Raw genomic sequence first — 18,369 nt, forward strand, 5'->3', positions numbered from 1 at the left:
ATTTTTTCATAGGTATTTGCAGAAAATTAGAACTGAAAATGTAATTATTTTAAAAATTTGATGGCGCTCAAATGTTTTCTTTTTAATAAGGTGGTACAATTTTTAATTGCTGCTTCAACTAATACTACTGTTGTAATTTACTGTATACAAACGAGAATATTTGCTGTTTTCAGCATGTAATAATATACCTTTGAATTAACTGACTACCTCTGCGTTCGCCATTGGTTTGAAGTTTTTTTTATTAATTTTATTATTGCACATTATTTAATATTTGTTGCACTTATGTATTGTGTTCTAAAACTCATAATTTTTACACAGCCGTAAATATTTCAAGTGCTTAATGTTAGTTTTCAATTATTTTAATAACATATGCGTATAATTATAAATTCTCTAAGCGATTTTAAGGTTCGTAACAGGTATGCGCGTCAAGCGTTAAGGAGTTAGGGGTAGTCAGAAGCAGGAAAAAATTAGAGTTTTCAGTATTTCTTTTTGCCACTAAATCATGTTATTTTACAAAAGTAGTAATGTGGCATTATTATAAGATGTGTTGACTTGAAGTCACGAAAAAAAAAAAAATTATTTCCAAAGCTGTAGTTATTTGTGTTGGCCCAGTTCCAAAAAAAGGTACTTGTGGTGACAAGCATAAGTCCTTGGAGATTCATCTAAAAACAGTCGGACAAAAAAAAATTAGTTTTATAAATAGATAATCCCGGACCTGATCGAAAGATTATATTTTTTCCTTTTTCAAAATTATACAAAATGGCGCCCTCAGAAATTTTTTTTTCTAAATTTTTGCGAAAAAATCAACAATTAATTGGTCTAAAAAAATCGAAATTTTCGAAACAATAAAAATTCTTCGTTCAGGCCCGAGTTTATTATGTATTCTAAAAGCTGTACAAATTTCATTAAAATCTATTGAACGGGTTTCGAGTTATAGTTGTCATCGATTCAAAAAACATAGTTTTGAGAAAAGTGCGTTTAAAGTTTCATACTAGCGCTTTGAAGTGCCCGAACTCTCTTTGTTATTTCTCGAATAACTTAAAAACTAATTATCGGATCAACGTGAAATTTTCGGAGAATATTTTTAAGATATTACACTTAACGAAAATGCAAACAATTAATTTCTTGAAAATTCTAACTACCCCTAACCCCTTAATAAATATGCCACATTACTATCAGTATTGATGCTCCTATTATTATTATTATTTTAATTTGTACAGTGTCTCAGTCAGAAGAAGTGAACTGGTGAATATTGGGGATTTTTTAACTAAGCAGTATTCAAAAATTTTCGTGCATGGGTGGAAAATAAATATTTATAAGTCAGGCTTCTTGATGAAGATCCAGGCATTTTAGATGGCAGTGCGAAAAAGTACAAAACGCCAGCCTTCGTATTCAAGCACTCTGGTTTTAGGTGAAAAATTAGTTTTGCACTCTGATTGACAGTTTGTTTCACATGAACGGTACATACATACATATACAGCCATGGACACATAAATAGCACACATCTGAATCCCATATCAATTCTAATTTTTTTTAATCCTAAAGTAGCTGAACAATAAAAATTTGGTATGTATCTCCTTGTCACTGTTATGAGGCTCATTTCCCTGCATAAAAATACTGTTTATTTTCTATTAAATTTTGTACGCGACAATTTTATTGCGTATAGTGTTGATTTGAGGTGGACACATAAATAGCACATTTTTAAGTTCGTACTTTTTTTTTAATTTTGTGTGCGGTTCTCGCATATTTTTAATTTAATTCTGCGAATATATAATTATTTCATCGATATTTCGTTAAAATGAGAAGGAAAAAAACATTCCACGCCGGAAAAGGGAGTCCTTATATCCAATATGAGCAAAAAAGGAAAAGATCCTGTCAAAATTGCTAAAATAATATATTGCTCTCCAAAAATGTTATAAAATGCTCTTTATGCAACAAAACAGACCCACCTTGTGTCAATAAAAAGATACCAAGAACACCAGGACCACGTAAATCCGATATTAGTGTTGACAAATACATAGTACGGAAGAGCAAAGCGGATCCTTTTAAGTCAACCAGAGAAATTATGATCGAAATTAATGACGAATATGGTGTGGACGTGTCCAGAAAGCTTGTAGGAAGACGACTCAACTTAACTCAACTTTTTGGACAAATTACCAGCAAGAAACCACTCCTGTCAAAACGCCACATCAAAATTCGACTGGCATTTGGAAAGGCCCGCGGAGACAAACCAGCACAATTTTGGAAGAATGTGTTTTTGAATGACAAAACCAAGATAAATAGGAAGGTTCCAGTTGGAAAATCATTTTTACGTCGTCCACAAGGTCAATCCCTTAAACCTAGGTATACCAAAAAAACCATTAAGCACGGCGGTGGATGTATCATGGTCTGGAGCGTGTTTTCATGGCATGGCATCGTGCCAATTGTTCGAATAAATGGTAAAATGGACCAGTTTTAGTATTTAGATATACTGAAAAATAAAATGTATTTCAATCCATGCCCATAAACTGGACATTTATGCAAGACAATGATCCAAAACACACCGCAAAGGTAGTAAAGTATGTTCTCGGCAATAAAAAATTTAAAATCTATGAGTGGCCTGCGCAAAACCCAAACCTGAAACCAATAGAAAATTTATGAATTGATATAAAGTTCAAAACATCAAGCAAAAAATTCAAAAATTTTCATATTTTATGGGCTGGAATTGAGGAGCCTTGGTATTCAATCCCAAAGGAACGATATCAGGAACTGGTGGACAGCATGCAGAAAAGATGTGAGCGGATGCTTAAAAATGATGGATATAGTACAAAATACTAACGAAATGAACAATCTTTTGCAATTTTTTAATAATTTTTATACATTTTTGTACCTTTTTTTTAACCCCTTTTCAGATTGTGCTATTTATGTGTCCAAGCTGTCATATAGGATATTGATGTTTTCGTTTTTTTTTGGCGATAATAAAATATTTATTGTTTCAGTGTTATAGTTATATTAAAGTGAATAATTTTTAAAATAAAACGCATTTCTCTTTAAATCCGTAAGTGATAAACCTAAGGAATAAATAAATGTTTTCTTATTCCATTGCCAAGTGTGCTATTTATGTGTCCATGGCTGTATGTGGCTGCTGTTGAAAACATTTTTTAACATACAGTTGCGGTCAAATTCTTAGTAGTGCGCAAACGTAGAAGAGGAACTGTAAGATATCGTTTTTATAAAAAAAAAAATATTTTTTGCCATAAAACCCCTAACACTAAGTAAAATAAATCAAGAAAAAAACCTCATTGATTAACTAATTTCATTGAATTATAAATATATGGAAAAAAAATTCTGAGGAATTTCGGCGGTCGAAAACTTAGTAGTGTAATAATCTAAGCCCGAAATTTCGATTTTTTTTTTTACTTTTTCTATAATTGGATATTGTCTTTTAATGAAAGTAGTATTTAGGGGGTTACATGGGTTTCCTCGGGCAAAAAACGGGCTTTTTTCAATAATTTTTTTACAATAAAAGATGAAATATTTTAATGAATTTGTTTTTTTTTTAAAACTCATATTTAATAAACATTTTGTAAAATTTTCAAAAAAAAAAAAAAACAATATCATAATGGCAGTCATTACGACGCCATTTCCGGCAGTCCCTCGGGAAAAAAGTGCATCTGCGTTGTCAGCAGAACTTCTTTCAGGATCATCAGAAATAAAAATAAAAAATACGTGTTTTAGTAAAGACAGTACACTAGGTATTGGACGAAGGAAAAAAAATGAAAATTGGATTTTTGGCAGACGTTTTTATTAAAAAATGCAAATTTCGATGAAAATTTCTCTACATTTGTTTTTTTTTTTTAAATAGTTGTAATTAAAAAAAAGTCCTTCCGTCAAGACCTTGTAAATGATATCTCGAAGACCTGTGTAAAATTTCATCAAGATCGGTTGAGTAGTTCGCGAGAAATCTTGACAACCGACTTTGAAAAACGCGTTTAAAGACGGCGCACTTAGCCTAGCTTCCCTCGAGCGCAAAAGTTCTCAGGGTTGTATCTCCGAAACTATTGCTCAAATCAACTTTAACATTTAGGACAATATTCTAGAAATGCTATAGAATTTAATAAGACAAAAAAATTTCGATTTTTTGAAACTGTGAAACCCATGTAACCCCTTAATTTTTGGTATTGCAGCACAGCGTCGTGGCATTGAGTCAACGAGTTATTGGCATCATTCGATGAAAATAGACTCCCATGCTCTCTTCACAGCCTCCTATAGTTACGTGATCGACGTCGAATTACCTCGGGCTACTGTCTCCTTGGCATCAGTCCAAATTTTTTTTATGGGGTTGATGTCAGTTGACTGGCGGCCATTCCATTACCTTGCCATTCGTTTCCTCAAACCACCTTTTAGCAACTTCACTTGTGTGCTTGGGATCGTTATCCTGCTGGAGCAAGCGGAATTTCTTCACAGGCATACGGCAGCATGGAGTTTTTGGGGTATTTCGACATACGGATCATCAGTCATGTTTTCCTTAAGGGGCACACCTAGTGTGACAGCGTAAAAAAAGGGCATTTTTTGGGATTAAAAAAAAACAAATCAATCGTTTTAAAATTTTGAGGGTATATTGATACATGTTTTAAGAGTACACAAAAAAGAAAGAAAATATTAAATATTTTTGAAATGTCAAGCGATCTCCGGCAGCGCCAAAAAAAAGGTCCTCCACTGCTACCATGATTGCAGTCTTCACTGTTGATGAAACCTAAAAAAAAATTCTCGTTAAACTAAAACATATTGTCTACCATGATTGTACGGGCTAATAAATCAAAAATTGACAAAATGGCGGCATGTTGAAAAAAAGTGAAACTTCACCCAAAATTATGGTCGTTTTTGGCCTGGTAAAATTCGATTTTTGATTAAATCAATAAACTGGAGGGTCATCGTATGGAGTACTATATAGAGAAGATGCAAAAAAATTTGATAGCGATCGGATCATTTGTCTCCGAGTAATCACTTCAGCAAATTCGAAAAAAGCTGTTTTTTGCTTGGTCAATTGTACATATGTGGCATGTTCAATGGTCATCTGCACCTGATATTTAAGGGGCTATATCAGTGTGGCGCATAAAATATTAGCCGATTTTCGTGATTTTTTTTAAGAGAAACTACGCAATTGAACATTTCGAACTTCTTTGAATGTAATAAATTATATTTTCAGCTATATTTTAAGATTTTTTTTACAAAAATATTGAAAAATAACGGAGTTATGGACTGTCTTTTGAGAGGCCAAAAAAAAAGTGCCTCAACTGCTGGCATGATTCCGGTCGAATGAGTGGCTGAAACAAAAAATTCAAAATGTTTATTAAACTTAAATATATTTTCTATACAATGAACTACGATCTTTGACAAATAACAAAAATTAAGAAAATGGCGTAATTTTGAAAAAAAAAAATTAGTTTTTTTACAAAAAAAATGGTCGTTTTTTTAATGTCAAATTGACAATTTTCAACCAATCGAAAAGATCGTAGTCCATTGTATGGCAAATGTAAATAAAATTTTTTTTTTTGAAAGTGTCAAACTGGTATAGCCCCTTAAACAGAAAATATCGCGTTATACACAGGTATTTAACTGAAGAGTACGACTTCTGCACTAGAATACATGAACAACAAAGAATCATTAAAATATTTAATTTGTATTTCCCGAAAAAGGTCTTAAAAAAATCCAAAATCTGCTTATTTGTTTCCTTTAAGGCAAAACAGAGTTCGCCGGGTCCTTACATTTATAATAAATATGTGTTTTTCGGCGCCGGTCAACGTAGAAAAACCCTTCGAAATTATTTTCTTACATTGATCAGCTTTGCGCTTGGCGTCGGTCAGCTTTTACTCTGCGCTGCCTGTGTGATTTCGTATGAAACTGTATGCACACACGCTCGGCTCGGCTTTGATCGTCCAACCTGCAGGCACCCTAACGCGTTAAATGAGTATACTTGAGAATATCGTTGTTGTATTCTTCATAGCTGCGGCGATTTGTATGAACCAAAAGTCTAATATAAACGAGAGTTTTTTGAAGCAAAGAGTTCAAACCTCAAATTAAATCATTTCTCTTTTACGTTATAACGAGCATCTCGACACGAAAAAATTTGTTGTATACTAACTGTATTGCTGTGCGTATTGCCTTTGGAGACTCCATATTGCTTACCACTAATTAGTATTCCATATATTGAAAGCAATGAACTGTCATTTCAGCAGCTTGACAGATCAGTTTTCATATCTATGAAAATTTCGAAGATGCAACACATCGCATTTACACATGTCGTTTCATATCGGCAATAGGCGTGTTTTATTTGACTATCACAAGGTAATAGCTAAATTATGAACAAATAAAACGGTCTTAGCTTGATATTGATATCATCGGCCTCAACACCTGCGCCGTTAGTTCTGCTATCTCCAGACTGGACAAGGAAGCAAAGCAAATGGGTTTGGCAGTGAACGGGGGCAAGACAAAATATCCCCTGTCATCAAACAAACTGTCGTCGCACTCGCGACTTGGCTCCCACGTCACTGTTGACAGTCATAACTTTGAAGTTTTAGATATTTCGTTTATCTTGGAACCAGCATTAACACCACCAACAATGTCAGCCTGGAAATCCAACGCAGGATAACTCTTCCCAACAGGTGTTACTTCGGACTAAGTAGGCAATTGAGAATTAAAGTCCTCTCTCGACGAACAAAAACCAAACTGCTATATGGTGCAGAGGCTTGGACGATGAGAACAACCGATGAGTCGACGTTGCGAGTTTTCGAGAAAAAAATTCTGCGAAAGATTTATGGTCCTTTGCGCGTTGACCACAGCGAAAATCGCATTCGATGGAACGATGAACTGTATGAGAGATACGACGACATTGGCATAGTTCAGCGAACTATATTTGTTTCGTCGAAAAAAGACCTTTTTTCATGAATTTTTTTAGAAAAAGTTATTGCTTTTATTTTACTTATTATTATATGAAAGTACAATATTTGAAGGATACTTAAAAAAAGTTTTATCGAAAAATAGCGAGGACTTTATCGTCCATCTCTGCAGGCACCTCGAAAAGAAGTTTTTGTGCGGTGACCAGCCTACATCATCACTGGATTATCTGAAACCCAAAAATCAAAATACTTTCTTTAGTTTATTAGTTTATTTTTAAATTGACGTCGAGTTTTTTTTTTTTATTTTAAGATTTTTGGTACCATTTTCAAGTCAAAATGACAATTTTAGACGAAAAAATCGACCTATTTGATATTGTAAAATTGTTAGTAAATTTTTGGAAAAACTCGACGTCATTCGAGAGCTGTATATATGTAGAATATTTGAACAAAATTTCAAAATACTTTCTTTAGTTTATTAGTTTATTTTTAAATTGACGTCGAGTTTTTTTTTTATTTTAAGATTTTTGGTACCATTTTCAATCAAAATGACAATTTTAGACGAAAAAATCGACCTATTTGATATTGTAAAATTGTTAGTAAATTTTTGGAAAAACTCGACGTCATTCGAGAGCTGTATATATGTAGAATATTTGAACAAAATTTCAAAACGATCGATGCAGTAGTTTTTTCTGTAAACTGGTCACCGACTTTAAAAATGACATATTTGGGAAAATCGATTCAAAGTTTTGTACACTCAGCGCAGGTAGCTGGAAGGCGCGCAAACCTAAGTTAGAGGTACCGTTATTCAACCTGCTGTAACTTCGTTAGTTTTTCTCCGAATGACCTAAAACATTAACACAATATTCTTGAGATGTTGATGGTTCAGAAAAAAATAAAGGAAATGGAAAAAAGTTCTCAAACCTTACCCCCCTCTTAAGGAATGTTGTTGATGATTGGCAAGTTTTATACAACATTTCAAAATGAACTATATTTCATAATAATGTTTTTAACTAATTTAGGATGAATTTAACGATTACTTTGAAGCTCCTTCAAAAAACAATTGTCGATTTCTTCGCAAAACAAGCATTGCCATATTCGCATTTTATTGACAAAATGAATTAAAAATTAGTACTAGATTTCTTCAGAGCTGCATACTAGCACAAGAAAATTTACCGCAGAAAATTTCCTTGATCATTTCTTAAGCGTTTTTTACATGAAGTTTCCACATTTCTTGTGAGCTGGATCCTAAGCTTCAAAACGAACTTATCGTTATTGCCAACTACTGTTTTTTGGAAAAAAACATAGCTATTGTGAATAAAAAAAATCGATGAACTGGCAATGTCTCTAGTTCAATATATAAGGTTTGATAGCTTATGACAAGTCAACAAAATTATGTTGGCTAAGTTTTCCATACAAAATAAGCTAATAGCTTCATTTGCTGGTCAAATAAAATACGTCTAATATTAAATTTAGTGGAGCGAATATTAATACGGTTGTGTTAAATTATAAAAATTAAGTACATTTTCAAAATAATTTAATACATTTTTCCAACAAATTAATATTTAGTTTAACACAAGGTGAGTCCAAAGTAAACAGGACTTAAAAAAAAAAAAAAAAAAAATGTTTTTTTTTTAGCAAAATCAATTTATTTTATTCAAACTAGTCTCCTTCTTCTTCAATACAGCTTTTTGCACGGTCCAAAAGCATGTCGAACGAGTGTTTTAGCTCGTTGGCTGGTATGACCGCCAGTATGCCGGTGCAAGCCTTTTGAATGGCCTCTACGTCTGCATAACACTTTCCTTGCATGGGCAAAGGTATTTTTCCGAAAAGGAAGAAGTCCCACGGTACCATATCAGGTGAATAAGTGGAGTGGTTAATGGTTAAAATGTGATTTTTGTCAAATAATCGGTCACAAGCGTCGAATTGAATGTTGGATTCTGAGCCATTTTTGGTCGTCAGTTAATTTGTGCGGAACAAATCGTGCACACACCTTTCGTAAGCCCAAATGTTCGGGAAAATGCCATAAATCGGATGTTTTGGAGATGTGTAAATCCATTTCCAAGAATTTCAAGGATGATTGAATTTATCAAAAATCAGCCGAAATCATCATTTTCATTCGATGGAATTTCCGGTGATCACGGATTTTGATTGGCCCACATGTTGATCGTCATTTATGTTTGAAACCGTTGAAAGCACTCTTGCACTCTGTTACGGGATAGGTAATCGTCGTCATAAGCTTGTTTCATCCATTGAAACGTTTCGGTAAAAGTTTTACCAGTTTTAAAACAAAATCTAATGTAGGCTCTTTGTTCGAAGCTCTTTTTCGCACCGATAACACAAACATACTGACACTTAAAACGCAATAACGTCACTTCCAATCAATCAAATGTCATGAAATTCTCACTGGACAATCGATATAGATAGCAGATTCTAGCAGACGAAATATAGATGGCGTCACCAGGGGCGTTAGATTCAAAAAGTCCTGTTGACTTTGGAACGCACCTTGTATTGTTAATTTGCAGAAAAATTTACAAAATGGTTGGCGATTGAGCGAAGTCTTAATACTTATAATAAAACTTATACATGCATAAATCAATTCAATCATTGCTATTTAATATATGTTATTTTAATTGGTGTATAAAATTTATACTACAAAATTTATTATAGTCTGAAAATATGAAATCTTTTGTTTTCAAGAAATATATTTATAGAAAAAAATATATTTCTCCTATTTTTATAAATAACATAAATTTTTTTCATCCATATAAAAATTTAAACAGTTGAAGACTTCAAAACATGCGCCTACATCAGCTCGAACATACCTACCCGACGCCTTTTCGCAAATGATTATGTTATGATAATGGCAATAGATTTGACAGTTAGTATCCATGCCATACACTTTAGTTTGTCGAGATGTCCCGTTATGTAATTAAGATTTTTCCAGTGTGTTTTCCTTCTACGTAATGTTCGAAAGGTCTTTTTTACCATACCAGAGAGTGCAACGACTATGATTATGTCTGAACATACAGTCGTGTCAAAAACACAATCAAACCAATTCAGTTCATCATAGACAACATTGTTGATCAATTCGTGTACCGACCATGGTCAACTGATTTGAAGACAAACGTGTCGATTCGTGTACATGAATCGAACTGACAGAATCAGACAGAGTAGCGGATCAATACTAGATTATGATCAAAAATTTATTACACGTTGCAGTTCTCTCATACGTACATAATTACATGCAACTGTGTAAATCTTGTTGCGTCATCGATTATATGTTTGCAGTACTTCCGGGCATTGAAAAATGTGTAATCTTAATTCAATCATAGTATTCATCACTTGCAGCAATATAATCTTAATAGCAAAATTCGTACATATGTGGCATACATATGAAATATGAACATGAAAACTAAATCATGCGTGCTAGCTAATTAATTACAGAAAATGTTTATACAGGACTATTAGTTTGATTATAACTATTACTATAAAATATATACATATAACATTTTTGTGAAGCAACTCGAGTTAGTTTACAAAAAATGGATCGAATGCTTTTTCGTGTGTTAATAAAGCATTGTTTTTTAGGGGGAAATACTGTTGATACCGGTTCTCAAGCGTGGAAAGACGAAAACGTCGGCTGGCATTCATCGACTGATTACTGAGCCAGTTGTAATCCATTGCAATGCGTATTTGGGTGCAGTTTTATTCTACTATTCCAAATATTTAGCAATTGTATTATTTTTGAGGAAGGGTCAGTTTGAAATTGTACGCATATACTTCTTCGTTTCCGTATAAATTTTCATCGTTAGAGAGCTCCGATAATAAACGCGTCCGCTCGCTGCTAAATTCAAAGTGTTATAGGGGAAACCCCGGCTTCCGACTGTACCGGCTGTACCGCCCAAACACTACGTCTCGTAATTTTTAAATCTGTAATATATTCAAAAATATTAATTTAAATCATATGCAGTAAAGGGCCATACAGATTTATATTAAATCAACAATGTATTAATAGAATTTAATTGAATAAGTATTAATACTGTATTGGTTAAAATCGCAATGAAAATTGGCCATTACTTGTCGTAAAAAGTGAATGACAAAAAATGTTATTGTGGGATATCCATAAGAGATAGGTATATAACTTCACGGAGTTTTCTGTTGACCCTTTCAATGTGTACAATACATAGTACATTGTTTGAATAAATCTCGTAAGGTTCAGCCTGCGTTTGAAATGTAATCAGAAAAAATTTAATTTACGACATCACATTAGAAACCTCAAAAATAACAGTATTTCTCCACTATTTAATGGATGTTATTACACATATAAACCTTCCTCTTCAATCACTCTACCTATTAAGAAAACCCGTATCAAAGTCCGTTGCGTAGTTTTAAAGATTTAATCATGCAAAGGACATAGTGACAGAAAAATCAACTTTGTTTTATACTATGTATTGATAATTACGTATTGGTTTATTAATTGTATCATTAATACAACATAGTGTAGTGTGTCTTTGTTCTGGGTTTTCAATTTTTCATTATTGTCAATGTAATATCTTAAATATATTAATGTGACATATTGATTACTGAGAACGTCTGTATCTAGGTGTTGATGATGGCCGGGCGCCCATGAAAAACATGTCCCCACCACCAACAGATGGTTTAAAATCTGAATCCGATGGTAATCACATTCAACAAGCTTCATCCCCAGCTGAAGCAAGTCATAAAAAGGAAAAGTCTGTTCTGCAAGCGAAATTGACAAAGTTGGCTATACAAATTGGTTATGCCGGTTCTACAATAGCTGTATTAACTGTTATTATACTAGTTATCCAGTTCTGCATAAAGACTTTTGTTATTGAAGAAAAACAGTGGAAAAATACGTATGCAAACAATTTGGTTAAACACTTGATTATTGGCGTCACCGTATTAGTAGTAGCAGTTCCAGAAGGGTTGCCATTAGCTGTTACACTGTCGTTAGCATATTCCGTGAAGGTTAGTATATATTAACCATCTTTGATGAGAGACTGTGATTGCCTTTTAAAAACTTTGTAGAAAATGATGAAAGACAACAACTTAGTGAGACATTTAGATGCTTGTGAAACCATGGGTAACGCCACTGCCATTTGCTCGGACAAGACTGGTACTCTTACAACAAATCGAATGACTGTCGTTCAATCTTATATATGTGAAAAATTGTGTAAAGTTCTTCCCACTTTGAACGATATACCGCAACATGTAGGCAATTTGATAACAATGGGTATTTCAGTGAACTCAGCTTACACATCGAATATCATGGTAAGAGTAGACAAAAAAGAGTTTACACCGTATAACACTTCATTCCCTAACAGCCTGGCCAAAATCCTGGAGATCTACCAATACAGGTAGGCAATAAAACTGAGTGCGCTTTGTTAGGATTCGTTCAAGGTTTAGGAGTTAAATATCAGTCGATTCGTGACGAAATTACTGAAGATAAGTTTACACGAGTATACACATTTAATTCCGTTCGCAAAAGTATGGGCACAGTCATTCCTCGTCCAAATGGTGGATATCGTCTATTTTCAAAAGGAGCTTCTGAAATAATGCTTAAAAAGTATGAATATTATTGAAAGATTGATTTTTGGAAAAACCTGAGTATAAATTTTCTTATATTTTAGGTGTTCTTTTATTTATGGCCACGACGGAGTTTTGGAAAAATTCACTCGCGATATGCAAGAGCGACTCATACGAGAAGTCATTGAGCCGATGGCTTGTGATGGCCTTCGTACAATTTCCGTTGCTTATCGTGATTTTGTACCTGGCAAAGCAGCTATAAACGAAGTTCATATTGATGGCGAACCAAACTGGGATGACGAAGAGAATATTATGACTAATTTGACATGCTTATGTGTTGTAGGAATTGAAGATCCCGTCCGTCCCGAAGTTCCTGATGCTATACGTAAGTGTCAGAGAGCTGGCATAACTGTCCGTATGGTTACCGGTGATAACATAAACACTGCACGATCAATCGCTTCTAAATGTGGTATATTGCGACCAAACGACGATTTCCTCATTTTAGAAGGCAAAGAATTCAACCGTCGAATTAGGGACAGTAATGGAGACGTGAGTGAATCGCATTAGCTTAATAGGTCATAGAAAAAGAGAAATTGTGTTGCAATTTTTTTTACAGGTTCAGCAACATTTACTTGATAAAGTGTGGCCCAAGCTTCGAGTGTTAGCGCGTTCATCACCAACAGACAAATACACCCTTGTTAAAGGTGTGTATGGTTTCCTTTGTCGATTAATTTACTATCATATCCTTAAAAATAAAATAACTTTGTGTGAACAGGTATTATTGACAGCAAAGTAAGCGAAAACCGTGAAGTCGTCGCTGTGACTGGTGATGGAACTAATGATGGTCCGGCGTTGAAGAAAGCTGACGTAGGCTTTGCAATGGGGATTGCTGGCACAGATGTGGCAAAGGAAGCTTCTGATATTATATTAACAGATGATAATTTCAGCAGTATTGTGAAGGCAGTAATGTGGGGGCGGAATGTGTACGATTCAATCGCTAAATTTTTGCAATTTCAATTGACAGTGAATGTCGTTGCCGTGATTGTTGCATTTATTGGCGCATGTGCAGTCCAAGATTCACCACTAAAGGTATATGTTAATCGAAAGTAAATGCTTATAGTTCATATCATATTATTGCGTAAATCAACAGGCTGTTCAAATGCTGTGGGTAAATCTTATTATGGATACTCTTGCATCCTTGGCCTTAGCAACTGAACTTCCAACACCAGATTTGCTTTTACGTAAACCGTATGGTCGTACTAAACCTTTGATATCACGCACAATGATGAAGAATATTTTGGGACAAGCTTTGTATCAGCTATTTATTATATTCGGGCTATTGTTTGTGGGTAAGAATATTTGTTCAATTAGTATCTGTACTTTATTTAAATATACATTGTTTGAAATTTAGGAGATTGGATACTTGATATTGAATCCGGGCGTGGGCAAGACCTTGGTGCTGGACCTACACAACATTTTACTATAATTTTTAATACATTCGTAATGATGACTTTGTTCAATGAGATAAATGCAAGAAAAATACATGGACAGAGAAATGTAGTAGAAGGTTTATTCACTAATCCGATATTTTATACAATATGGATTTTCACAATGATTTCTCAGGTATGCATTTTATTCCGATTTGTAAAAGCGTATAAGCAATTTGAATTTTTCTAGGTTGTTATTATACAATATGGTAAAATGGCATTCTCCACTAAGGCACTATCTCTTGATCAGTGGTTATGGTGCATATTTTTTGGTATTGGTACGTTAGTATGGGGTCAATTAATCACTTCAGTGCCTACAAGAAAATTGCCTAAAATTTTATCGTGAGTAAATATTTTCGATTGAATAATAAACGCTTCCAGTCTTTCACATAATTGTATCTTTATCTATACACAACACACATAAAAAAGATGATAGAAAATAAACTGTAGTTAATCTTTAGAAATTTAGTATTTAGTTATACTATGAGAGAATTACATTGACGTACTTGCATAGTCGCTCATATGCAAGAAATATACACATACTTATGAATAAAGTAATAGGTAGCTGTTTAACTTTAATAACTTTGATAGATTTGCAATAAAAACTATTTTGTTTAGTTATATCTTTGCTTTACTTTATTAAACCGAAATATGTCGTAAATTTTTCATTCCGAGTATTAAAACTGAATTTTTTAACAACAAGAAATAGCAGTGGTCTAAATAATGTTTCCAATTTGGTATCATCTCGAAGTTTCTTTGCTTTCCGCCACAATTGCTCCTTATTTTGAAATGAAAAGGCTGCCAAGGCCTGTTTTTCTTGAACGACCACGAGTTCCAATTAAATTTTTATTTTTTTGTTTAGAGACTTAGTTACGAAGTTTTCGGCCGTCCTGACGTATTTGCAATGTATTTGACCGTTTTTCCTTCATCACGAAGGGTTGTTTTTACCAAACGACACTGTGTATTTTAAGACCCACTCTAAATAATTTCTTTTTTTTTTCAGTTTTCAAAGGAATATAAAATTGTAAATACTCCAATACTTAAATTGATATGAAAAATACTTTGAAATAACCACTTTTTTTAATATTACCCACACCTATTATAATGGCCAACCCAATTTAATAAAGCACTCTACCTATTCGCCTTCATCGTAAGAATATAACGGTATAAAAATTAGTTGCAACAAAATTTGACTAAAAAACGGTACCAACTAAACTCATATCTATTATTTTGTTCACATACATATATTTGTGCATAGGTGGAATGGTGGGACTACATAGTAAAATAAAATTATATTACTAAACGGTTTCGGGTTATGAATTAAATTTTTATTTGCTAAAATGATCACGCTTTGCACATCGTTAACGCTTTGGTATATTGATATATTTATTGTATCACGCATTTTGAAACATAAGTTATGTTAAAAGGTTGCAGTGTAGAACAGTCAAACTGTTGATGGTTTCATAATAGCTACTTTGACGTATGTCATTGTATTAAATTTCGTATAAAAGTGTCTATGATAATAATATACTTGAATTTGAATATTAGTTTTAGTTAGTTTTAGCATCGTAAAGGTAAATAAAGAACCGGGCCTTAAGAACCGACTTTAAGTCCTATAATTTACATGGAACAACCAACCATGTCGTCGCAATATGATTGGACTTAAGGTGCACACTTGATTTAACAAATATGGACGTCCTTGCTTTAGATACAGACTTAATGAAACTGAAACCAAATGTTTAATATTCCTTATATATTTCATATACTTATAAAATCAGTTTATTTACTTAATACACTTAGCAATATTCGATATAACTTTTGTTCATATGTGTAACGAAAGTGCATAATAAAAATCCTTTTGTTATTTACTTTAATTATCTGTTTATTATATATGTAATAATTAGACTCATGATGTTAAACCTTTATAAGAAAAATAAAATAAAATTTGCATAAATAATTAAAAAAATTATACAATTTCTTTAAACAAGTTATCACTAAAAGCAATAAACTGTAAATACCATTTTACGTAAATATTAATCTTTTGTTTTAATTAATTTATATGGGCATTATACTGAATGTGCGTACCTTTTCTATTAATATACATAAGTATATACTTAATGTGATTGAAATAGCATAACAAGTACAAAGAAAGCAACGTATTTCACTTACATTTTTGTATATTTGTATTAACATTTAATAATATTAATATTGAAATCAATTAAAGTTGTATAATATTACTTGATATTTCTTTTGTACTAAAATCCGGTTACTTACGGGCTCGTTTACTTATTTTTTTTTATATTAAAATTTGTCGAGTCAGTATGTCTTCAAATCAACGAATATGTTTTGGATCAGAAAAATGTTTGTTCTGAAAACGGTTTTGTAGTTCCAATATGAATTTCTTCGTGCAAATATGTTAATTGTGCTGCTATCATCATTTCTTATTTAATGTTATGCAAAATTATTATATCTTGTGTGTTTTTATATATCCAGATTTTGTATACTAATTTAATTTTAATCATTTGTATTATATTTATTTAATATTGATTACAATATAAGTTCTGATAAATAAACTCGATTATAGCAAATATGTAAACAAATTGTATTGGTAAGATTTATTTTTAAATCTGTATATATTTGGTATTCGTTATAGGAGAAGTTTAGCCACTAAAATAGTGTTGACCACAACTGTATAAGCTTTGATATATTAATTTCGCCGCAGATAGTATCAAAATATAATATATTATTTTATATACTTGTGTCTAATATCAGTTTAATATTAACGAAGAATTCGCTTGTGTATAGATTCTATGTACATTAGTATAATGTGTAGACAAAGTGAAGTTTGTTTAAATGTATAGTTTCAATGTTAAATAGTTTCGTTCACTTTGTACACACTTAATGCATCCTATTCATAAATTTTTGTATATATTTGAATAAAATCTTGTATAATATGTATGTATGTATGTATTGAAAATATGTTCGTATATTCATTTTGTGTGTCAATTTCGTGTATTTATTTACAGATGGGGTCGTGGACATCCTGAAGAATATACTGATGCTATGCATTTGGGAGAAGAGCGCTTTGATTCCATTGACTCAGATAAGAAACCCCGTGCTGGTCAAATACTATGGATTCGAGGACTGACGCGTTTACAAACTCAAGTAAGTGGTTTGTTTCTAACTTCTGAAATATAGAAAAATCTATACAAATATTTATTAGTTACGTAACAAATATATTTTTAATTACTATAGACATAGAGTTTAGTCGATTTTTAAGTATGATTTCATATCCAAATCTATTTTATTTCATTTATTTATAAATACAGAAATACAAATATTATATAGAGCTCATATTTAGTAAATATTATTATTTTAATATTGACTGTACTCATATTTAAAATTCTTGTAATCCAGTTACTTTCATTCTGTAAGTTCAGTTGTACATTCCATATATACAATCACATGAATATAGATACATTTCTAACAATCTATACATATTTATGCAAAATTACGTAAACATATATGTTATATACACATTTATAAATATAATAGCATAATGAAAAATACCACACTCCAAGTCATATCGTTCGCAATTGTAAGATAAAAACTTTTCTAATATCCTTGTATTTACTTAAACCTTATTTAATCTATCTCATAACTTTTGTTTCGAAATTAAAAGGTCAGAGTTCGAAAATTTCTTACATATCTGTCAAGTACACTTAGTTGTTGCTTTTATTCGCAACAATATTTTCGAGGAAGAATGCATACAAGTAAAAATGCACAGATGCAATAAATAACCATATTTGCTAATGCAAGCGTGTAACTCCCCAATGCAGAGATTCAATGATTTGCGTTAAAATATAGCAAAAAAAAAAAAACAAAATCTTCAAATTAAATAAATATAAATAAAATAAAAAATAAATATAAATATAAATAATTTTATTTCACCATAGTAAAAACATAGCGTCATTAAATAAAATTCCGATTTGACTTGATAGAAATTTAAAAATTAAAAGAGTTTTATAAATATTGTTTGTTTGTGTTGATCCAGTTCCAATTGCTCCGTGCGGGGACAATCACTGATCTTTGGATATTCATTTAAAATCAATCACATATAAAAATTGCCTGATCTAATTTTGTTTAATTAATTATCAATAGTTGTCTCAACATAAAGTTTTCGAGAAAAACCTAACGGTTAATTGTATATAAAAAATCGGAATTAAAAAGATACTTCAGGCACAATATTTCATGTTTTCAAAACCTACATTTCACTGAAATCTTCTTTGCGGTTTCCAAGCTACAGTGGTTACCAGTTAAAAAAATATAGTTTTGAGAAAAACGTATTAAAAGTTTTATGCTTCGCTTCGTACGTTGCTTGCAGCTGCTTCACTCGATTTACTTAAAATTTTCAGAGCCTATTTCTAAACTATTATGCTTTATGAAAATGAAAGCGA

General features: G+C 32.2%; 1 protein-coding gene across 24 annotated transcripts in view; it reads left to right on the top strand.

The window, feature by feature from the left end:
• Nucleotides 1-18,369, top strand: part of LOC105226621 (plasma membrane calcium-transporting ATPase 3) — a 529,385-nt gene that overhangs the window by 84,777 nt on the left and 426,239 nt on the right. For all 24 annotated transcript variants that reach the window (XR_007423222.1, XR_007423221.1, XM_049460155.1 and 21 more), the window contains 10 exons: nt 11,482-11,867; nt 11,928-12,170; nt 12,224-12,465; nt 12,530-12,974; nt 13,042-13,129; nt 13,201-13,514; nt 13,576-13,774; nt 13,837-14,048; nt 14,103-14,254; nt 16,939-17,077. Coding sequence is in view for 22 of the 24 variants with exons in the window: in XM_049460155.1 (XP_049316112.1) it covers nt 11,482-11,867; nt 11,928-12,170; nt 12,224-12,465; nt 12,530-12,974; nt 13,042-13,129; nt 13,201-13,514; nt 13,576-13,774; nt 13,837-14,048; nt 14,103-14,254; nt 16,939-17,077 (2,420 nt within the window). In the remaining 2 variants the exon portion in view is untranslated. The remainder of the gene's footprint in view (nt 1-11,481; nt 11,868-11,927; nt 12,171-12,223; nt 12,466-12,529; nt 12,975-13,041; nt 13,130-13,200; nt 13,515-13,575; nt 13,775-13,836; nt 14,049-14,102; nt 14,255-16,938; nt 17,078-18,369) is intronic.

The sequence above is a fragment of the Bactrocera dorsalis genome, chromosome 6, assembly GCF_023373825.1.
Source record: "Bactrocera dorsalis isolate Fly_Bdor chromosome 6, ASM2337382v1, whole genome shotgun sequence".
In the NCBI taxonomy this organism is placed as follows: Eukaryota; Metazoa; Arthropoda; class Insecta; order Diptera; family Tephritidae; genus Bactrocera; species Bactrocera dorsalis.